At 38.0% G+C, this 24091-nt stretch overlaps 3 protein-coding genes and 2 pseudogenes across 3 annotated transcripts; 4 read left to right on the top strand and 1 right to left on the bottom strand.

Moving 5' to 3' along the window:
• Positions 1 to 2997: 2997 nt before the first annotated feature.
• On the top strand, positions 2998 to 3528 carry LOC139882320 (uncharacterized). The gene has a single exon (XM_071866664.1). It carries the CDS (start codon positions 2998 to 3000, stop codon positions 3526 to 3528), a length of 531 nt encoding a protein of 176 aa, XP_071722765.1.
• Positions 3529 to 8238: 4710 nt separating this feature from the next.
• On the top strand, positions 8239 to 12466 carry LOC139882321 (protein NRT1/ PTR FAMILY 6.4-like). The gene is given in 11 exon segments (XM_071866665.1): positions 8239 to 8328; positions 9813 to 9876; positions 10250 to 10560; positions 10641 to 10887; positions 10890 to 11193; positions 11555 to 11703; positions 11706 to 11881; positions 11883 to 12138; positions 12141 to 12238; positions 12241 to 12300; positions 12302 to 12466. Coding segments are annotated over 11 exon segments (1920 nt in total).
• A 329-nt stretch (positions 12467 to 12795) lies between these two features.
• LOC139882323 (uncharacterized) lies at positions 12796 to 13371 on the bottom strand (annotated as a pseudogene).
• A 1093-nt stretch (positions 13372 to 14464) lies between these two features.
• On the top strand, positions 14465 to 17924 carry LOC139882324 (pyrophosphate--fructose 6-phosphate 1-phosphotransferase subunit beta-like). The gene is made up of 16 exons (XM_071866666.1): positions 14465 to 14642; positions 14778 to 14936; positions 15036 to 15157; positions 15240 to 15293; positions 15374 to 15480; positions 15601 to 15706; positions 15788 to 15851; positions 16023 to 16111; positions 16343 to 16474; positions 16558 to 16728; positions 16814 to 16929; positions 17053 to 17164; positions 17276 to 17360; positions 17445 to 17489; positions 17610 to 17678; positions 17797 to 17924. The coding sequence occupies exons 1-16, from the start codon at positions 14465 to 14467 to the stop codon at positions 17922 to 17924; spliced, it is 1737 nt and encodes a 578-aa protein (XP_071722767.1).
• Positions 17925 to 22704: 4780 nt separating this feature from the next.
• LOC139882325 (uncharacterized) lies at positions 22705 to 23610 on the top strand (annotated as a pseudogene).
• Positions 23611 to 24091: the final 481 nt, after the last annotated feature.

The raw sequence follows: 24091 nt of genomic DNA on the forward strand, positions 1-24091 counted from the left end.
TTGATTTTATTCATGATTGAAGACAAAACTATTACTATAATAAAGGTTACAGTAAAATAATACGAAGAATTAATGACGATTATCATGTTTGTGAGAGTAATCATATACAATTTCAATAACTGTATATACTTTCACCTTGACAATTTAGATATAAAGTGAAAGTGACAACGGAAATGACTCGTTAATTGGAAAATGTTAATGTGGTTTGAGCTATTCTGAGTTGATAAAATAGTTGCTGTTCTACGTGGCGTCTCATTTTATCGAAATCAATTCATTTGGTCGGGTTGAGTTGATGCACTATATAATATATTAATAAATAAAAAGAAAAGATTTGATGCACTTTTTTTTGATAAAAAAGTTTAATTGTGACTAGATTAATGCCTATTACGGATTAAATGATTCAAAATCGAAAAATTTATGGTGGTTAAATCGGACATGGTCGGTACAAATGAACTCTCTCAAGAGATCATCATTGAACAATAATTGTTCACTTTCACTTCCTATCATTACAAAAAATTCACTCTCACATGAATTTATTCCTTATGACGATACGTTCTTGATCTTCGAATTTTGGACGAGCCTTGTAGATCAAACCTCGTACCAAAAACGCTTAAATATCAACGTCGTCGGCACATTCTGTCTCTAGATACTACAGAACTCGACATCTCATCCCACCGTCTCAGCACTTCTCATTCTGAGACATTCCGAGGTTTAAAATAGGCCATCGTATTTTCCACTAATCATGAGTTAATTTCACCCCGTTACGAAAACAACAACAAATTTCAAGCCCAATATTTTACTATTCTTTGCATATATTAATACATGTGATTAATGGTTGAAACGGAATAACTAGTTCACTAGAGATATCAATAATTAATTTTTATTCGAAATGGGTAGAGGGATTTGTTAAAACAAGAACTAATGATTCCTATCAGAGGCGGAATTAGGAATTATTTTTCACATAGGTCGAAAAAATTTATCGTATTAAAATCAAATATTTACAATCAAATATGATTAGTGAGTAATCGAGGATTCGAACGACTACATGCAATGAAATTATGTCTTTTGAGTTTTTTGAAGTCGTGAAGATGAAGAGACAAAAGAGAACAAAGGAATGGAGATGAGATCAGCTCTTTTTTTTCCTTAAAGGCGGAAAAGCTTGTAATCGACTATGCATAGCCGATTGTGTCTCAATCCCTCTCGTAAGGAGCTTGACTCCATAACATTGGATGACTCTCGTTTCTCAGCGGAAAATGAAGTTAATCCAGCGATTGCAGGAAAGATCTACTCAACTAAAAGAATCCCATTCCACATCATGAAAGAATTCCTAAGGCATATTTGGCAATTGAAGACCCTCTTCATAAAAGACGCCGGTTTCAACGTCTTCACATTCTTAACAGATTCCATAGAAGACCAGGAATATATCCTGAACAATGGCCCTTGGTCTTTCCAGGGCAAGCTCCTAGTGCTGAAACCCTTCAGCACCACCACGTTGCCGGCAGATTTGGACTTCTCCCAGCAGGATTTCTGGGTACAGCTACATAGTTTTCCTTACTGCTGCTTGACGTCCGACCTGGGAGAGACATTAGCAGCAAAGATAGGGGTGTTCAAAGATGTGGATGACAGAAGTGGACGGTATCTAAGGCTTAGGGTTGGGATTAACGTCGAAGAACCGCTGCAAAGAGGATTTACACTAGTGTACCTGGGCCAGTCTTACTGGATCTCTCTGAAATTTGAAAGGCTCCCTGATTTCAGTTTCGTTTGTGGCAAAATGGAGCATAAGACTTCAAAGTGTCGTCGTAGACCCATTGACAGGAAAGCCCCATTGCCCTTCGGGTACAGTCTCAGGGCGGGTGACTCAGGCCACCCAACTTCCAGTAAGCGACCGCCTAAAGGCCCACCATCCAATCAACAGGCAAGAGTTAATCCGGATCCGAAAGGAAACTTGGGTAGTACATCTTGTAATCCAACGGTTAATTCGTCAAATCGAAATCCAGAGACGGCTATTGTCAGAAGATTGCCTGGAGATATGGTCCCAACGGCAGAATCCCCCCCTTTGCCGCTCTCCTCGTCACACGGATTTGACTGCTGTACTGTTCACTTAGTACAACTAGAGATGGAACCGGCTCAGCCTGACAGGAAGAGGAAGGGCCCTCTTGAGCCCGAAAGCTCTATACCTCAGGGACTAGGAGCCCTTAATCATGGATGGGCCTTTCGTAAGGAACTGGACCAAAGAAAGAAGGCCAGGGCAGAGGCGGAAAGACGACTTTTTGCAGTCCACCCAATTCTAAACCAAGTCCACCTCTGCTCGGACCCTGCAGCCGTCCCGATAGCCCACAACATTATCAGAGCAGCCCAGCGTAAAGGAGAGATCGCTTATCTGGAGGCCCGTGAGGGTAACACAAGCCAAGCAGCACATGACATGGTTGAAGAGGCGGATCAAACAGGTGTTGGAGTAGGGGATGGCCTTAATAACTTGGAGGCTGTCCCACTATAGGCCTGTATGGCGCCCCCAGATCATGTGGAAGGGGCTTCCCATGGAAGAGTGAGGCCACATATAATCATGGGCTCGCAAAACGACAGTGGACTCAGGTTGCTCCCATCCTCATAGCCCCATTTATTCACAAGAAGAAGCTCTAAATGTGAAGCTCGTATCCGACAGGCAAGAAGAGCGGAGGCCCGAGACTCTGAATTCATTATGCCCTCAAAACAGGATGAACAGGTACATGCATCCGTCACTAGCCCCAGAGTGACGGAGTTTATCAGGTCAGTTCTTAATCCGACATCTTCTAATGTCCCTTTGAATGGTGATATTCTGGGTTCAAGCGTTGATGAAGGTCGTCCGGCGAGGAGTGAGAAGGCTCACTCCCGCCAAGACCTATGAATACGATAGCATGGAATTGCAGGGGTTTGGGCAGCCCCCGCAAGATCACAGCTCTGGTCAAATTCCAGAGTTTTTGTAAGCCCTCCTTGATCTTCTTGTCTGAAACCAAAAAGATGGTCAAGGATCTACAAGGAATTAAGAATAGGTTAAACATGTCAGGTTGTTTTGGAGTGGATAGGGACGGCCTTAGTGGGGGATTGGCATTGTTTTGGACAGATGAGGTCTCGATCTCCTTACTCTCCTTTTCCAAACACCACATAGATGTTATTGTGGACAACGACTGGCGTTACACAGGGATTTATGGCTGGCCTGAAGCTTCTAGCAAGAAGAATACCTGTAAATTACTGTTGGACTTGGCATCGAAAAGCAATCTGCCCTGGATGATTTTAGGAGACTTCAACATCACCCTTCATACTTCGGCAAAATGGGGAGGACTACTTAGGGACAGCGAAGATATGAAGCTCTTCCGTGATTCAATCAGTGACTGTGGGCTGGCTGATATTTCGTTCACTGGCTATCCCTTCACATGGAAGAATAAAAGTGTAGCCGGAGGACCAGGAGATTTCATTCAAGCAAGATTGGATAGAGGCCTGGCTTGTAAACACTGGGCGAGGAAATTTCCTAAAGCAGTGATCTTGAACTAAACTGACTATACATCGGATCACCTCCCGATCATTGCTCACTTGAATGGACTACTATTTTCGAGGAAACCCTATTTCTTCCGTTACAACAACGAGTGGAGCAGGGATCGGGAATTCACATCGCTAATCAAGGATGCTTGGGAAGAGTCACCAGTGGCCTATGGCGCCTCGGACTGCTGGGCGAAGCTAATGAATTGCAGGAGGAACATGATTGATTGGAGCAGGGGACGGCCCTCTAACTGGAATGCACGCATCAGAGACAAAACGAAGGTACTTGAATCGTTTAAATCCCTTCCTTTCTCTGTTGAAAATGGAAAGAAAATCCTCTCCATCCAGGCAGACATACAGGAACTGAACAACCTGGAATCAGACTACTGGCAACAAAGGGCCAAGTGCCACTGGTATACTGAAGGGGACAAAAACACTCGGTTCTTTAACGCTTTCGCTTCTAACCGTTCTAAACGGAATAGAATAGAGGGCCTAAAGGATCCTTATAACAATTGGTGCACTACTAGTCAGGGCATTACTTCTATAGCAAGCAACTACTATCAAAACCTGTTCAGCTCTCAAGGTTCCTGTCCTTTCAGTCTGGAGCGGTTAACGGACTGCATAGACGTCAAGTTAACGGATGTTGAGTCAGGGGAAATTTCAGAGGATATCTCCCATGAGGAAGTAACTAGAGCAATTAGATCCATGAGCTCGGGGAAGGCCCCGGGTCCAGACGGGATTAACGCAGAATTCTATAAGTCAAACTGGGATTTCATCGGGAAGGAGGTCACGGATTGTGTGAAGGATTTCCTAAATGGAGGCTCAGTTCCTGAGGCTTTCAACCAGACGAACATAGTCCTCATCCCTAAAGTGAAGATGCCACAGTCAATCACAGAATTTAGGCCGATTGGGCTCTGCAATGTCTTATACAAGATAGCCACCAAAATACTTTCTAACCGTCTAAAGGCAGTCCTCCCTAAGATTATTTCCAGCAACCAGTCAGCTTTTCTCTCAGGTAGGCTGATCTCTGACAATGTGATTCTTGCATACGAGCTATTCCACTACATCAAATCGTCAAAGGCGGGAGATCAGTATCTGTGTGCAATAAAAACAGACATGTCCAAAGCTTTCGATAGGGTTGAATGGAGTTTTCTCAAAGAAGTCATGAAGAAATTAAGTTTCGATGATCTCTGGATTTCTTGGATAATGTGTTGTGTTTCATCGACTTCTCTTTCGGTATTAATCAACGGTATTTCAGGTCCCGTTTTCTCACCCTCGAGAGGTTTAAGACAAGGGAATCCTCTTTCCCCCTTTCTTTTTCTCCTTTGCTCGGAAGGGCTCTCAGCGTGTATTCACAGAGCCGAGCGAGATGAGCTAATCAGTGGATGCTCCATTTCATCGAGGAATCCGAGAATCTCGCACCTGTTTTTTGCTGATGATAGCGTCTTCTTCATGAAGGCCAACCGTATCGAGATTGCATAATTGAAGTGCATTTTTAAGGACTATAGTCTAGCTTCTGGCCAAGCTATCAATGGCAACAAGTCAAGCATCTTCTTCAGTCCCAACTCGCCTAGACAGATTAGAAGGGAGATTAAAAGCCTGCTGGAAATAGACGAAACTATTGCCCTGACCGATACCTCGAAATGCCTGTGATAATGGGTAATTCGAAGGTTGGCACTTTCAGAGATCTCACAAAAAGATTATGGCACAAAACAAACCTATAGTCTTCCAGACTTCTATCAAAAGCAGGAAAGCTGGTTTTGATCAAAGTGGTGGTGCAAGCTATCCCGAACTACATTATGTCTTGTTTCAAGATCCCGAAGAAAATTATAGAAGAGATCGAGAAGATTATAAGATGTTTTTGGTGGGGAGGCATGATGAAACGGAGATGGGTCAGCTGGAATGCGATGTCTAGTTCGAAGGCTAACGGGGGTTTGGGACATAGAGATTTTAAATCTTTCAACTTGGCTCTACTTGCGAAACAAGGTTGGCGCATTATGCAAGAGCCCGATTCTTTACTGGCCTTAACCTTGAAGAACAAATACTTTCCGTATTCTTCTTTCCCGGAGGCACAGCTGGGTTCAAACCCTTCATATGTTTGGCGAAGCATTTTGGATGGAAGAGAGACGCTTCTGGCGGGTTCTGTTTGGAGGATAGGGAATGGACGGAGCATACGAGTTCAACAGGATAACTGGAACTGCAACATTCAGCTATCAGACGGAGAGAAAAGGAATCTAAAGGATTTTGGAGTTTATTGTATAGCACAACTACTCGGAAGAGAGTCAGGCCTTTGGAATTCTTGACTCCTTAATAGACTGTTTAGACTGGATGTGGCATCAGTAATCAGTAGAATCCCTGTTGACCGTGCCAGAGAAGACCTAGCTTGGAGGTACACCAAGAATGGAAGATTTACGGTTAGAAGTGCCTACTTCGTAGCGCTGGATTTCGAGCAGAGCAGGGATTACAGCCCCCCATTTCCCAGGTACTGGAAAATTATCTGGAAGCTTCAAGTCATGCCCAAAATCAAGATCTTTCTCTCGAGACTTGGCCACCAAAGTTTGGCAACGAGGGACATTCTTTGCAGAAGAGGTACGTTTACTGGCACTCTCTGTCCAGTCTGTGGTACTGAATCGGAAAACATAGCACATCTTTTCCTCTCTTGCTGCTGGGTCAAGAAATTTTGGAAGATGGTGCTCTCTAACCTGGAGAGTGAGGCATGGCAGAATGAGGAATTCTTCCAATGGTACTTCAGAATGTTCGATTCTCTTGAGAACGATGACTGCATTTTGTTAAACATAGGGTTATGGGTCACGTGGAAGAACAGGAATGATGCTTGGGCCAACCAGCATTGTGCTACCCCCAAGTCTGCCGCGATACTTGTTTAGCAAGTTAAGGCTCTGTCTTGCAATCCAGCAGCACTTGGGATTCGGCATCATCCCAGGTCTGTTAGGAGATGGATGGCTCCACCCTAGGGCACTATCAAGATTAACACTGATGCTGCTCTGTTTTATGTTTCTGGTTTTTGGGAGCTTGGAATGGTATTGAGAGATCATTCGGGAAGTACTCTCTGCTACAAGTCGTCGTTCGAATCGGGCTTTATGGATATTGGCTATGCGGAATCTGTTGCCATTCTACAAGGGGTGTCCCTGGCTCTTTCCCTCGGCCTTACCCATGTCATTTTGGAATCGGATGCTTTGGTGATAATTAATGAACTAGCTGGAACCAACACTTCTTTTCTTTCTTGCAAAGATATGATTGTTAAAATCAGAGCTTTAGCGAGGAACTTTGTATCTTGCAAGTTTATTTTTGTACCAAGAGCAAGTAATAATCTTGCCCATTGCATTGCTAATCTGAAAACCAATGGACAAGGTAGATTACTTGGTTTTTTGGAAGCTGTAGCATATGCTGATATTAACTAATGAAATGCTTTCTGTTGGTGTTCAAAAAAAGATGGAGTTGAAGAATTCAGGAAAAAATTATCGATAGGAACATAGTTGATTATGGATTATGCCGGGACTTAATTATTGAAAGGGTAGGATACAGTTCTAAATTATAGCCTCATCGCGGAATTTTTTATCCTGTACATTATTATGATATTGATATATACATCAAGTCAACCTCGACATGACACAATTAATTAGACTTTTTTTTCATTGAGAACATATATTCGATTTTTGGGAGGAATAAATTTTGGGTGAATGAGTAATTTGTATCAGTAATTGATAAAAAAATATATCCATCAAAATAAAATAACTTTAAGTTACATAATTTTTTTAAAAATTACTTTCTACATTGCTTTACATTTATATCTGAATAATATTTTTATGATTTTTTCAAGTAAATCCTCCCAGGAGTTGAGAATTGAATTGTCTCTTGTATGCAAGTATTACATCCAAGTAAAGTTGATTAATTAAGAGCATATATAGGCATTGGGATTATCATGCGATGTTAATAGAGAATATACAGTATAACATCTAAGAAGTTGATTAATTAATAGCATAGGCATTGGGATTATCACGTTAAGTTAATAAAGAATATAAATCGAGTACAGCTAAGGCAAAAAAAATGGCTTCTCAGTGGCGCTAATGGGATTTGATCCCGGGACCAAAAGCTTTTACATTAGCCACTTGTTTCTATTTCGAAAGGTTATGTATATATTATATGTTTGATAAAAAAAATTTAACACGTATATATGCTTCAGAATGTTTTCGAAACCAGCATGTGCCGTAGTCCATCCTTGACTTTAGAATGGATCCGCTCCTGATTCCTATGTTGCACTACACTGCAATTAATTTTATCAATATGCTACACTATTATTTTTGGTGATTTAATACTTACTGTTACTGCAAGGAAATGTTATTTGCTCGGAAATTTTATTTTTAAGCAGAAACATTGAAAAGTTTACAATGTTCGGTGATAACAATGTTTTTCATGTAGCTTAAATTTAACTTTTATTTTTATTTATTATTATTCAATCTCAAAATAAATTATAAATATTTTAATATAATTTATATGTAAAAATCTACATTTATTTTAAGACGTAGAGAGTTTATTTTGGTGATTAATTGGCGATGTGAAAATCACGTTGGCTCTATACGTCGATTGCAAATCGTACGTTGCCACATAAAATAAAGGACCACTGGAATTAAGGACCATCGATTAAATATTCAAAAAATTACTTTATAAAATCTAAAATAAAAATACCCCTACGTATTAGTGCTCAAAATGTATGGACTCAATGACAATGGAAGTCAAAAAACAGCCTTGCCGCCGAGTACGTCCATAAGTAATTATTTGTTTAAGAAGATTGAAATGGTACGTACCGACGAAAGATATAGCTTCTGTAAGTTAAACATGAAAATGTTGAGGAAATAAGACGTACACGTGGAAAATGCAAATTCTGTCCGTGTGTATTAATTATATGTGCACTATTTTGTAGAAAAATAGTAGGTCCAATAGTATCTTTCCGATCTCCATTCTTAATTCTTCCGATCTCCTGTTCCAAAATAAATATAATTTTTTTTAATATAAATTAAATTTATATGGAGGTAGTATATGTAAAGTTGCAAAATTTGGCCACTTTTTTTCAATAATTGATTGAATACAACAAAGGAAAAAGTTATTGGGTTAGCAAAAGGATCAAAATTGAATTGCACGTGTACCGATTTCCGTTTTGGTGTTGATGTGTGAGAGAGCTATCACTCTTTCCTTTGTTTTCATCATCACATAGCCTCTAAAAATGAACACTTGTTTGTTTAGCATGTCAACTTGTAATTCCAATGAGGTAGACAACAAATGAATACTGAGCACAAGTTAATTAGCAAGTTATTAGCCACCTCTTAATATTAGTCATTACAACAAATGAATACTGAGCACAAATTAATTAGCAAGTTATTAGCCACCTCTTAATATTAATCATTACAACATATAAGAGGGTGAGATTTAGGGCAACATAATGTTGCTTATTTATGGCCTGGAAAGATCACGGTATTATGGAAATAACTTTTTACAATTGTAAGGAAAAGACCGTGTCTATCGACATGGATGCTCACCATGCCACCAAAAATGGAGAGTCCTAAGTTCACCGGAGTTGCCCTTTTTAGTCATTTTACGAATATATAAGTATATTATATAGAAGTATTACGTCCATCATTTATTCTGATTTGACCAATCAATCTGTCATTATACGAGTCTAAATCAAGTTCTTATACGTAATACCCTTTGCAATAAGAAGTTAGAAAGCAGGAATACAATATCATCATGATGATAGTTGGGTTAATGGTAATATATAATATAGCTAACTTTGAACTTGAATTGAACTTGTCATTAAAAAGTTGACCAAAAGTTCAGGTATTTATCTATGATGATGCCAATTTGTATCTAATTAAGGACTTTATTTGCATTCGTTATGACATCTCTCTCAAACTTCATTCCATACACACATATATATATATATAATATCGCGTCTTCGACAAAAATGTAAAATATCGATAATGATAAACAAACTCACCCAAAACCGGACTCATCGAACTCATCAGATTTGAGAAAGTTCAAAAGTCATCCCTCGAAAAATGTAATCTCCCATTTGGAGAAATGCCACTTATTATAATAGTATTATTATGAATTTTATTTTATAAAAGATCCTATAAAATAGGAGCCATATTATATGAAGCTAGCAGTGATTGTTGAACTGATAACGATGAAGATGATAGAACAAGAGATAGGTATTCAAATGAAGAATGCTAAGCTGTCACTTTCATTTTGTAGTTTGTTTGTTTGTTTGCTATATGCTTTTACAGTGTTGTCGTAGCCACAAAACCTACAGATGGAACAAGACAAAAATTTATTGTATAGCAGAGGACAGTATAAGAATCACAAAATCACTATCATATATAGCCCTCATCACCACTAGAATAAATGCAAATTCAAAACTCCATAGTGGTTATCGATCCCCTATTCAATCATTCATTCATAATTTCCTATCTGCTAAAAAACCTTAAAAGATCAGTTGCATTAATTCTCTTCACATACAACGCCCTTGTCGACGATCCTTTACTCCGACAATCTTAAAAGAGCTGTTCTCAAGTTCTTGCTAATACACACATTCAAAGATGGTATCTTTTTCCTTAAAACTTTATATTGATACAAGGCACTTGGTTAAAAATGTTAATGAGAACTCATTTTTGTTTTGTTTTGTTGCAATATATAGGTTTTGCTGACAAGCAATCGTGAAAAGATGATTCAGTCCATGAAACTGTGGTTGATTACAAAGGCAATCCTGTGGACAAGTCCAAAACTGGTGGATGGCTAGCTGCTGGCCTTATTTTAGGAACTGAATTGTCCGAAAGAATCTGTGTAATGGGCATAGCAATGAATTTGGTAACATATCTGGTCGGAGATTTGCATATTTCATCGGCAAAATCTGCAACGATCGTCACCAACTTCATGGGAACTCTAAATCTACTTGGCCTTCTTGGAGGTTTCTTAGCAGATGCCAAATTTGGCCGTTACTTGACAGTTGCAATCTTTGCAACCATAACTGCCCTGGTACTTAAGATTAATAGATATTAATTCTCATTTTAGATGGAATTTTTCGTTTTTTTAATCTCGATTCTTTTTTTACACAGGGAGTGACGATACTGACTATCGCCACAACTTTACCGAGCATGAGGCCCCCTTCTTGCAACGACTCAAGAATGCAACAACATCTCTGCATCGAGGCCAACGGAAATCAACTCGCCTTGCTCTACGCAGCTCTCTACATCGTAGCACTCGGAGGCGGAGGAATAAAGTCGAACGTCTCCGGTTTCGGATCCGATCAATTCGACCATAGAGATCCTAAGGAAGAGAAGTCTATGATCTTTTTCTTTAACAGGTTTATTTCTCTATTAGCATGGGCTCGTTATTTGCTGTGATTGTTCTCGTCTACGTACAAGACGATGTAGGGAGAGGTTGGGGATATGGAATCTCTGCAGTGACGATGGTGGTTGCCGTGGTTGTGTTGATTTGTGGGACCCCTTGGTATCGATACAAGAAAGCTCAAGGGAGCCCTTTAACTATCATATGGAGGGTTTTGCTCTTGGCTTGGAAGAAAAGGAGTCTTCCTCATCCTTCTCATCCTTCATTGCTCAATGAGTATGAGAAGGCCAAAGTTTCCTTTACACACATAAGTTCAAGTAAGTTTAACACCGGTTGATTTGAAATACTGAAATTGAAACAATTCAGTTCAAGTGAACCATCACAATTCAGTTTGGTTTGATTTAGTCAGTTTTAGACTCGAAAAACTGAAAATAAAAAACTACCACTGTCCCAAAATATGTCATGTTTCTTGTGCAAAATGAATATAAACAGTAACTAGTATTCTGAGACAATATACTAAATCAAAACAAAGGGTCTACTCCGACCAAACTGATGGTTTAGTCAAATTGGATCGACGTAATTGGTTATTTTGCCAGCCCTACTCCTGAGTTCTACCTGTTATGATTTTAATTATGGTTCATGACCATCATTTTCATACATTCGTTGTATTGATTGATTGTAGGTGCCTTGACAAGGCTGCAATAGTAGAGGACGGCAAGGTTGCAAAAGATGGAAACAATAATATGAATCCATGGTTAGTCTCAACTTTGACTGAAGTTGAGGAGGTTAAAATGATGGCCAAACTCCTCCCAATCTGGTCAACATGTATCCTATTTGGACAGTCTACTCTCAAATGACCACTTTCACAGTCGAGCAAGCTACCTTCATGGACAGGAAAATTGGACCCATTACAATCCCTTCAGCTTCATACGCTACCATTCTATTCAGCACAATTCTCCTCTTTACATCTCTAAATGAAAGAGTTTTCGTCCCAATCGCTCGGAGACTCCACCCACAACCCTCAGGGAATCACAAGTCTTCAACGGATTGGGATCGGGCTTGTTTTCTCGATGGCCGCCATGGTGGCTGCCGCCATTGTAGAGAAACAGAGGAGGAGAATTGCCATTGAAGAAAATAAAATGATTAGTGCTTTCTGGCTGGTACCTCAATACTTCCTGGTGGGTGCTGGGGAAGCTTTCGCTTACGTCGGACAGCTCGAGTTCTTCATCAGAGAGTCGCCAGACCGGATGAAATCGATGAGCACAGGCCTTTCCTAAGTACACTGGCCATGGGATTCTTTGTTAGCAGTCTGCTAGTGTCCATTGTAGTCAAAATCACAGGGAAGAATTGGATAAGGGAGTAATTTGGAATGAAGGGAGGTTGGAGAACTTCTACTGGTTGCTTGCTGTTCTAGGAGTTATTAACTTCCTTTGTTTTCCTAGTCGTTGCAATGAAACACCATTACAAGGTACAACAGCCTATAAAACTCGCAGAAGGAGAGAAGGAGCTCAAGAGCTTTAATGGTGGTGGGGTGGAAGATGTTGAGAAGAAAGGAACTCTGGAATATGTGGAGGAAAAAGTTGAACTTCCCTAGATGTGTGCTTTCAAAACTTTCTCGAATATAGTTCATATTTTTTTCATTCTGATTTTAAGCTTTGTCCAAAGAAACAAATTTGGATGGCTGATATATGATGCTGCCCTGTCTATAATTTTTCAGTGAGATTAGTAAGAATTCATATTTCTGATCACTACATAGTGTAAACAATGCCGCATGAAAGTAGTTAGAACGTTACATCCTATTCAGTTAGAATATCAAATCCATAGAGCTGAATTCAAAGTGGCATAACAAGAAAAAGGATAAATTTTAAAACCTTAGTTCCATAGAAATAGAATAATAGATTGATGACAAATAATGTACTTGAATTATAGCTGAGTGTTTCCAATATAGTAGTAAATAAATGCAAGAAACTCAATAGACGTGACCACATCTACTGCCATCATTTTATGAGAAACACTACCAGTACAACCCTCCGAGCAATAAAACAACGAGAAGCTGAAAGCTGACCTCTTCCAAGTTTCATACAGATCCTAAGAACTAGAGGCAGGCTGGTGGCTTATAACCAATGGGGGGCGTATAGCTTTGTGCTCTGCTTCATTTTGTTTGCGAGCCTTGTACATCTCTTCTGTCTCGATCACAATTAGCCTCTTAACCTGAATTTAAAAGATAAAAATTAAAAATCAGTGAATAACCAACACAAAAATGATCAATGGATATATTTCTGAACAAGCTTGTATTAAAACCTGGTTGAGCATTCCTCTGAGACTTGGATCGTTCCGATGCTTGACAGTCCGGTTGCATTTTCCAAGACGCAAAGCTTCTAAGGTACGACGATGTATCTGCCTAGTTCCAGGCATTCCCCTTACCAGAGTTATGTAGAGGTTAGGGCTCCATTCAATTGGTACTTGAGCTTTAAAAGCCTTGAATGCATTCCCATTCATGTTTCCTTCTTTCACCCTACATTATTATGACACAAAGTGGACGGAAGGAAAGGAAAATATGAAACATATCCTATAGATTCAACATACAGCACAACCATATCCACAGAAGAGAAAATTTATATACAACAGTTTTAAGTAATAGCAAACTCATTTGAAGTGTAGATTCAGGTATTTCATGAGTTGATTCAGTTAACACTCAATAATTAGAAGATGTGAAACTGGAACAAAACTGAACAAGAAAGCAGCATAAAGGAAGACATTTTTCACTGAACATAAAATCAATTCAATATTAGCATAACTAAACGACGATTGAATTTTAAAAAAATATTCTATATGACCAAGAGAACAAAATTAACTGTTTGAATAGTTATTAGATCGACATAGAAAACAGAATCCTTTGCGTAAGTGAAAAACCCCCAAAAACCCTGATCAACACCTCGAAAACATTATTCAATCCATTATTAAAAATTGGATGTTTATAATCCTAATTTCATTTCGCAAGAGAGAATTTGAACCTCAGGAACAAGCGAAAGAGAGAAAAATTGACCAGTGTGAGTAAAGCAGCAGCGGAGCGAGCTCGAACTCTGTGACAATGGCGGCAAGTATGCTATGCAGTGTGCGATGACAAGCTTAACAACAAAAGCCATTATGAAATGGGCTGGGCTACGTTCCATAATTCTATCGGCCTACCTAAGTATACATACTTTTAAATTCTGATCTCGATGGTCCCTTTCTAAAAATTACTTGTGTAGAACACCCCTATCTTTGACTATTAAGATCTTGAAGGTCCCCCCACCCGCAAACGCCGTTAATTTCGCAAACGTGGCATCCAGTCAGACATAAATATCGATTCAAAAACGACATATGAGATGTAATTCCAATTTCATTTTATTCGGCTTCGCGAAAATGGGCTCTTTCAACTACCATAAAACTAACCTCTCCTACCTTTCCGGCTTGTGTAAATCTCTCTTTTACCCTTTCCACACACCCAACTTTATTTTGCTCTTTTCCAAAGGACATGTACACAAACAAAACAGACGTCTAAACTTCTCACTCACTCGAATTCAGTTTTCCCGTTCCGACGATCGAGATTATGTCACCTCCGGCGCAATCCAACGGCTGTGGAACAAAGGAAGGCCCCGGCCGCCTCTCCTCGATTTACAGTGAAGTACAAACCAGCAGATTGAACCACAATCTGCCTCTCCCTTCAGTCCTTAAATCCTCCTTCAATGTCGTCGACGGACCTCCTAGCTCCGCCGCCGGAAATCCCGGTAACCCATTTTACTAATACTCACGCGTCTAATAATTTCACGCATCTGTATGTATGTACATAGTTGTGCTTTTTTACGTGGTTCCTTGTGGTTTAAGCTAAGAAAACGTAACTGTTTGTTTGTTTGGTTACTCAGATGAGATTAAAAAGTTGTTTCCCAGTCTTTTCGGGCAGCCATCGGCGAAGCTTGTTGCCGGTCAGGGGGGTCTTCCGGCGGATAAGAGTTTGAAGATCGGTGTTGTGTTGTCCGGCGGCCAGGCTCCTGGTGGACACAATGTCATATCTGGGATTTTTGGTGAGTCCACTATTTGTAATAATAATGTGTCTAATATATTTCTGTTTAATTGATTGTTTATAAACTTTTCGAGTCTCGTATTTTCTTTTTCCGATTTAGATTATTTGCTAGAGAGGACTAAGGGAAGCACAATGTATGGATTTAAGGGTGGTCCTGCAGGTGTCATGAAGGGTAAATATGTTGAGTTGACACCAGATTTCGTTTATCCCTACAGAAATCAGGTAAATGAAATATCTCACATGAATTAAAATTGTTTTATAAGTCAATTTGCATGAACTAACGTTTTGCAAACTTGATTGACAGGGTGGCTTTGACATGATCTGTAGTGGTAGAGACAAGATCGAAACTCCAGAACAGGTCACATTACTGTTTTTTGGCTTACTAGTAACTAGATTCTTAAAAATTGACATCTGAAATGAGCAGTTTCAAGCTTTCAGTTTACTCAAGCCGAAGAAACTGCGAAAAAGTTAGATTTAGACGGGCTAGTGGTTATTGGTGGGGATGATTCAAACACAAATGCTTGCCTCCTTGCTGAGAACTTCAGGTAATTAAGGCAACATGTACGCTATTTTGGAGAGCAGAGTTGTGTGATACCAACAGTTGTTTCATTATTTCTGTCACTAACTATTTCGCTTGGTGCAACTCTGTAATTTTTTATTATTAGGAGTAAAAACTTGAAGGCACGAGTGATTGGCTGTCCAAAGACCATTGATGGTGATTTGAAATGCAAAGAGGTGCCCACAAGTTTTGGGTTCGATACTGCGTGCAAGGTATATTGGCTTTATTGATGTAATTTAATTTTCATTGATCAATTATTAGCATTTGATAATGATCTTCTATTGAATGTGCAGATTTACTCAGAAATGATTGGAAATGTCATGATAGATGCACGCTCAACTGGAAAATACTACCACTGTAAGTGCTTATAAAAAATTAACATTCCCATAATCACAATAAGAATGTACAAGTTCATGAGATTAACATATGGAATATCGCTTTCAAAAGAAAAATATGGAATACCCAATATTATGAATGACATAGTTACTAGTCTAGACTTTGATTTTAATTTTAATACTACTCTTGCAGTCATGAGACTTATGGGACGGGCAGCTTCTCACATAACTTTGGAGTGTGCTTTGCAGACTCATCCAAACATTACAGTTATCGGAGAAGAGGTATCTCTCTTTACGTGCCTTCTTAACTTCAACTTTAATTTGTTAGGGCTTCGCTTACCTTTATTTTAAGTGTTCTGAAATCGGTCGTGGGAAAGAGAAAATAGATCGACATTAATGTTGTTAATTATTCATCACAATTCCCATCAACTATCAAGATGGTTTTGTATCAAGTTAATCATTCAGGTTAAGGATGTTTGACTTTGCAAATTCTAAATATCAATTTTGATGCAGGTTTCTGCCAAGAAGCAGACACTGAAGAATGTTACAGACCACATTTCAGATATTATCTGTAAACGTGCAGAACTTGGTTATAACTATGGTGTCATTCTAATCCCTGAAGGCCTGATTGATTTTGTTCCTGAGGTATTATTATTGTGAATAAGAATGAAAACAACATCTTTATTTTTTTTGTTATTGCTTACACAAAGTTTAGGTCAATCTTCCAGGTTCAGCAACTGATTGCAGAGCTAAATGAAATCATAGCACATGACACTGTAGATGCAACTGGTGCCTGGAAGAGCAAACTCAGAAGCCAATCGAAGGATCTCTTTGAACTTTTACCTCAAGCTATCCAAGAGCAACTACTTCTTGAACGTGATCCTCACGGCAATGTGCAGGTGGATTTTATTTTATATCTTTATTTTTGTTGGCTTTTGAGGTTTAATATATTGGTAACACGTTTTGTTGTTGTTATGATGCTAGGTGGCAAAGATAGAAACAGAGAAAATGCTAATTGAAATGGTTGAAACTGAATTGGCCAAAAGGAAGCAAGGGGGATCATACAAAGGAGAGTTTAAAGGACAGTCTCACTTCTTCGGGTAATCATACATCACTTTTTTCTTGAATTAGTATGACAGTGTCCTATGCTGATTCAAAATGTGTTTTGGATGGTAAGTGTACTTTTTACTTTATCTAACATGATACTTGGTTTTACTGCTCAGCTACGAGGGTAGATGTGGATTGCCATCGAACTTTGATGCAAATTACTGCTATGCATTGGGCTATGGTGCTGGAGCACTCCTTCATTCTGGAAAGACTGGATTGATTTCCTCGGTTTGTTTTCATCCACAACTCATGAATTTGTTCTTTGCAGATTTTTCCGTCTTTTAAGCAAATTTATTTGAAGTGGTTAACAATGTGTTATATACAAATTTGTTCGTTCAGGTTGGAAACTTGAATGCTCCAGTTGAAGAGTGGACAGTTGGCGGAACAGCCCTGACTAATCTAATGGATGTAGAGAGGAGACACGGTTAGTTGCTGTAATTTTGAATGGAAAAAACGCTATAAGCATTCATTTGCATCAGAACTATAAGAATTTTGTACATTTTAACAGGAAAATTTAAGCCTGTCATTAAGAAGGCAATGGTGGAACTTGAAGGTATCAATTCTTGGGACCCTATCCCTTTCTAGAACGTGAAAAATGGAGCAAATCTATAAATTCATTTGTTAAAAAAATATATCATTTCTTCTTTTCTTTAAATTTCTAGCAAAATTTCAGGTGCACCATTCAAGAAATTTGCATCACTGCGAGATGATTGGGCTCTTAAGAACCGTTACGTCAATCCAGGTAGACGCATCCTTACATACTTTCCGTCAATAATGAAACAATCATTTATAGATGAATGATATACCACAAGAATATCATATCTGGCATCTTGACACTTTCTTTTGTTTTTGCTCTTCAGGTCCTGTCCAATTTGTTGGCCCTACATCAAATTTTAGTAATCACACCCTGGCATTGGAGCTCAACGCACAATCCGCTAAGAGGATAAAAAGTTCTGAATTGAAAATTCAATTTTGTTACTCTCAATAAGAAACAGATTCATGAAGTTCTTTGTCCAAGAAATGTGGCCTGAATGAAGTAGATGTAATGTGTAGGAATAAGAATCCATGAAATAGAAAGTGCTTACATCTCAAGAGTCCTATTTCTCCATATAACTTAAGTTACTTGACTTTGAGAATTTGTGATTTGGCAGTAAGGATTTTATTGAGGGGACAGACAGAATGTTTCTAGCAAATGATATTTTAAGATTCTTAGATTTATTCTTAATTTTAAGGGTTTCCCCTTTTTCTTAGAGTTATATTGTATAAATTATTGATTCTTGTTCATAATCATGCCATTGCAGGACAAATATTCCCATCACATCAGTACATCTGCAATTTTTTCCTTTTTTCAATAAGCGTGGGCCCGAATTTGTTTAGCATGTTCTTCTCAGTAATTTTTCACGGCTCTGTTTTTCGGTATTTTCTTTGTAACTTCTTCTCTTTTTTTTTTTTTTTTTTGATTTGATGTTTTTTCCGTGTAACTTTTACTATCTCTATAAGTCTCTAATCAATCAGGCGATAATATCTACATAGAGAAGTTAAAAAAAGAAGAACAAAGAAAGCTTTATAATTATTAGCCTGCAGCTCTCAAGAAGACTGAGCATCAATGGATGAGCAATATCCACAAGAAGAAAAAATTCCCAAGTCTAACCCCAACAACACTGCAAAAACATCCCCAGCTCTACTTGGCACAACTGCTGCCAAGTCTCTGGGGGATGCTTATGCAGATGCATGTTGTGATGCCTATGCAGACGCATGCGCCGATGCATCTTGTGATGCCTACGCAGACGCCTGCGCGGATGCTTACGCAGACGCCTGCGCGGATGCTTACGCAGACGCCTGCGCGGATGCTTATGCAGATGCCTGCTGTGATGTTTATTGTGATGCCTTGCTAGACAGTAGTCGTAATTCTGATAGCGCTACAAGAACTCAGGAGAAGAAGCATAAATCTTCATCACCCGAAAAGTCAACGCCCTCCAAACTTGGAAGCACCCTCCAAACCAGGAGTCGTCGGCGCAACCCGAACTCAGCACCTGCTCCTCGCAGACGTGTAGTACAACCACCACGAAATATTGCTCGTGCTTATCCTGAAGCCTATGCAGAGTCTTACATGAGAGGCTACGCCGCTGCTGATATTGATGATGCCTATAGAACAGCCTATGCCAACGCAAACGTTGATGATGCTTATGAAAGATCCTACACCAGTGCTCAAGTCTACAAAGAGGAGGCTGATGTAGCTATCCCCAAGGAAACTTCTTCGTCTAGAGGCAACAGGCACACAAAGGTAATGTTTACTTTCCATTAACAAATATTACTATGATTGATCTTGAAGAAAATGAAGGCAATAATCAACTAATGAACTTAGTAATTCAGCCTATATATATGCAAAAGTTGGGATGCGTTTGAATTCTAGATCTTAACCTGAAAATTGCTCAAGCTTAATTAGAAATTAGATGTCCTTCACCTACACGTTGCAATTTAAAGACGTAAATAGATGTTTACTGAGACCATGAACTTGGTAAGTCTCCATCAGTATTGAAAGAAGAAAATGAAATCAACTAATGCTTTATCCAAATATATTTGCAGCGACCGCGAGATGGTAGTAGATCCTCCCACACTTACTGATGTGGTAACATCATCAGATGTCATCGGAATCATACAACTTAATTTCATTCTATGATCGCCTGCCAAGAATGGGACATGTTTTAGTTTTGTGGGAGTGAGTCAACTGAAGTTATGGTAATAAAAAAGGTCCTGTGCTGTGTACAAATGCTCTACTCTGTGTTTTAGGAGTTGGATGATTGTATATTTGGGGATTTATAAATGACAACTCATACTCCGTGTTATATTCAGGTTTTATAGCTACTAATCAAACATTTTGTTAAGATTCGACTGTTGTTAATGTTCATTTGTCACTTTTTATTGAACTGGAGCTAAGTTAGTCTAGTAAAGTTGATTATATAAAAATAAGTACTTATTTCGGTATAAGCAAACTTCAGCAAGTTTTTTTTAGATTAGTCAGCCCAGCCCCTGTAACATGGAACTCGAAACTTGCAAGTAGCCTGGATGGATGTATCATATATAATACCTATATGACCATTGGTTTGTGTAGGTTTTCTTTTTGTTTTTTTTTTTTAAAAAAATAAAAAAAATAAAAACGTAATACAATCTACTCATCCAAAATCCCTTCCCCTAAAAATCGAACTATAGGACACAAACGTCTTAATCATTGAGCCACGTCCTAGTTGACATACACAACAAGCTACTAGAGAGGTATCCAAGTCAAACCCCAAAAACAACATGAAAAACACATCGGGAGATGCCTACGCCCACACCTGCATTGATGCTTGTGCAAACGCCTGCTGCGATGCTTAGAGCATGCGCAACGTTCAGTGATAAGGAGGTGATTAAGTACATGTGGCAAGGTGATAAGAAAACAAAGCATTGTGAAAGAGGAGTGATAACGAAAGAGAGAAGGTTGGATGATAAAATTATCACCCATCGATAATCCGACAAAAACATAAATGTGGCGCCAAATGAAAGAAAAAGTGACGTGAGAGAATTATTTTTTAAATTATTTTGTTTTCTAAAACCGTTTTTGTCCGTTTTTATATCATGTGAATTTGTATCTTTTTGATTCATTTTTACACTTTAAGTACTAGCTTTTTGACCGTTAAATGAATAATGAAATTTGTTTTTACAACGTTATAAACAGTAAATATGACCCTTTTTTCTTTAAAAAATATGTTTCTATTATATATGCTATCCTTTCATATTCTAATAGAAATACAAATTTTTCTCCATACAATTTCTTCTTCACCTTTCAAACATTCATCTCTTATTACTATTTCTTATTTGAATTCTACTATGGATCCATATCAAAATAAAGAATTTGAAAATTTAAATTTCGAAAAGCTAAATTTTCAATATCTTCAAAATCCACAATATTTTCATAATCCACAATTTTTCCAACATCCACCACCTCCTCATAATTCACAATTTTTTTCATACACACAATTTTCACAAAATTCACAAATTCCTTATTCTGGATCTCCTGCGATGATTAGAAAAGTGCAAAATATTCCATGATGGCAATAATTTGGATACTTTACTAATAATCCATACCACTCGAATATGACTCCGGGTGGACTCCAAATCGTAATCATGAATTGGAATCACATCCTACTTCTTTTTCTCAGTCGGTCTCTCACCTACGTGGCGTGGAAACTATTGACTTGAATGATGATGATGATGGTACGGATGTTCTAGTGACTAAAGGCAAGAAGGTTGCAAGGACACGAAGTTTAAATTGGACTGCCAATGAAAATATTTTATTGGCTAGTGCATGGCTTAATATATCTAAGGATCCAATCATCGGTATTGACCAGTCAGGAAAGAACTATTGGCAGTCTATCTCATATTATTTCAACAGTAACATTATCCAATATCGACGGCCAGAAGAGGAATAGGTCGTAATGCAAGGACCGTTGGATGAAAGGAAATGCTATGGTCACATACTTTAACGACTGTTCAAGCGAGCGTTGGACGTAAAACGAAGTGGGTGGAATGATGCTAATGTGATGAATGCTGCATTAGAATTCTTTAAATAAGAGCAAGGTGATCATGATTTCAAACTACAACATTGGTGAGGAAAGGTGAAGGATGAACAAAAGTGGAATGGAGCTTACAAGGAGGAGTAATCATCAAAACGGACTAAAGTTTCGGAATCAGGAGCGTATACATCATCATCTAATCCCAAACATGATGTTAGTAACTTGAATAGGACTCGTCCAATTGGTAAAAAAACAGCTAAGATAAAGGCAAAAGGCAAATAACCTGACTGGGATCTAATATCCGAGGAATTGGTAAATTTGAAATCGAAAAAAATTATAGCTCTTGAGAAGTTAGAAGCAGCCACTACAGCACAAGCCAAAGCAACGAAGGCACAAGCCGATGCATCGAAATACTGACAATGAAAATCCTATATATTGATAGATTCGAAATGACCAATTCACAGAGACAAGATCATTAAAAATTGTGCATCCACCTGAGACAACAACTTTTCGGCAAACGTTTTATATTTGATGTATTTTTAATTTAAATGTTGGACGTGTTTTCCAAAAATAAATTCAATTAGTCGTTTGATGTATTTTTAATATTTTGTTGTTGTCGCTTGTATTTTATATTTGAATATATTTTAAATTTTAATAGTTATTGGATGTGTAACACTCGTACTCCAAATTAGACACGAATTATAGTTAGATAAAGCAATTACATGCAATATATTTTTCGCTTAAGATTTAAACGGAAATAATTTAATAAATTAATAGTAGAATTTAAAATTATGATATATATATCTTTAAATACCTTAATTAATTATTAATATGACTGTTGGAAATATGACCGTTTTGGAAGTAGCCTTTGAAATATTATCTATAAAAAAGGGCACAAAGCCATCATTCACCATTCTTACACCAAAAAAATAATAACATACTGCCTCTCTCTCTGAAATCTTATCATAGTTCCTATTGCTAAACCATTCTCTCAAGTCTATAATATCAATCGATAATGTCTTTAGATTCTGATCCTTATGAAGGTATGAGTCTTATTGATATTATTAGAGAAGAACTAGCTAGACAGTGAATTTAGTCGAGAAGTAAGAAGACATGTTCGGTTAAGAAGCGAGCAAATAGGCTAGTAGCTCAAGAATTCGTTCACACCGAAGAACTTACATAGAGAGACACTGCGAAGATGGAGAGTCCCGTCTCATGAAGGATTACTTTTCAGACGATCCGGTTTACGCCGATAATCAATTTCATCGGAGGTTCATAATGAGAAAGCATATCTTTCTTTGCATGAATGAACTAGAAAATCGATGCACTTATTTTCAAAGAAGACGTGATGCTATCGGTAGGAAAGGTCTTTCTGCTATTCAAAAATGCATCGGTACTAATCGAATGTTGGCTTACTGAGCGCCTGCCGATAAACTTGATGAATACCTTTGAATTGGTGAGAGCACTATATTGGAGTGCAATCGAAATTTCATTATAAGCGTGCAAGAGATTTTTGGGCCCTATTATTTAAGGAAGCCTAATGAGAATGATACCGCTTACTTGCTTCGTTTAGGAGAAGAACGACGCTTCCCAGGCATGTTGGGCGCGTGGATTGCATGCATTGGGAATGGGAAAATTGTCCACTAGGATGGAAAGGTATGTATACTAGAGGTAACCATGGTGTATTAAAAATTATGCTCGAAGCAGTTGCATCTAAAAATTTATGGATCTAGCACTCATTTTTCGGCGTCGTAGGGTCAAACAATGATTGGAACGTGTTAAATCAATCTCATTTGTTCACGCAACTTATAGAAACAAGCTCCTCATGTTTCTTTCGAGGTAAATGATAAACATTACAATATTGGATACTACTTAGTCGATGGTATTTATAATAATTGGCCTACCTTTGTCAAAATAATTCCATTACCACAAGGAAAAAAGGCAACATTATTTGCTCAACACCAAGAAGCAGCTCGAAAAGGCGTGGAGCGAGCATTTGGTGTTCTTCAAGCTCAATTTGCTATTATACGTAGCCCAGAACGAATGTGGAATACATAAATACTTAGCGATATCATGTATGCATGTATTATATTGCATAATATGATTATTGAGGATGAATGAGATCAATATGAGGGTGATAACACATACTACACTAACAATGTGCAAGCTGAATCGACATCGAGTTTTAATCGCGGTCTTCCTCCAAACTTCACAAATATCCTCCAAACCAACGCTAGCCTTCGTAATAGACAAACGCATCGTCAACTCCAAGATGATTTGGTTGAACATATTTGGAAGAAGTTCGGAAACAACAACGAGTAGATGTATCGTATAAGTCTATTTTTTTTTTAATTTCCATCATCTTCACACTTATTTTATAACTAATTGATGAAATGTATTATTTATTTGTATTATTAGTTATGATAAGTGTAATTCGGTGTAATAAAATGCTTCCGAAAACTTTAATAATATTATATGTTTTATTAAATAATTTTTTTGTTTATATTTAATTACTTTATTTTTATAATGTATATTAATATTAAAATTTATATTAAACAATTAATTTTAGTAGACAAAATCAAATAAAATATATAAGTATATA

This window comes from Rutidosis leptorrhynchoides, unplaced genomic scaffold (assembly GCF_046630445.1).
Source record: "Rutidosis leptorrhynchoides isolate AG116_Rl617_1_P2 unplaced genomic scaffold, CSIRO_AGI_Rlap_v1 contig258, whole genome shotgun sequence".
Lineage (NCBI taxonomy): Eukaryota > Viridiplantae > Streptophyta > Magnoliopsida > Asterales > Asteraceae > Rutidosis > Rutidosis leptorrhynchoides.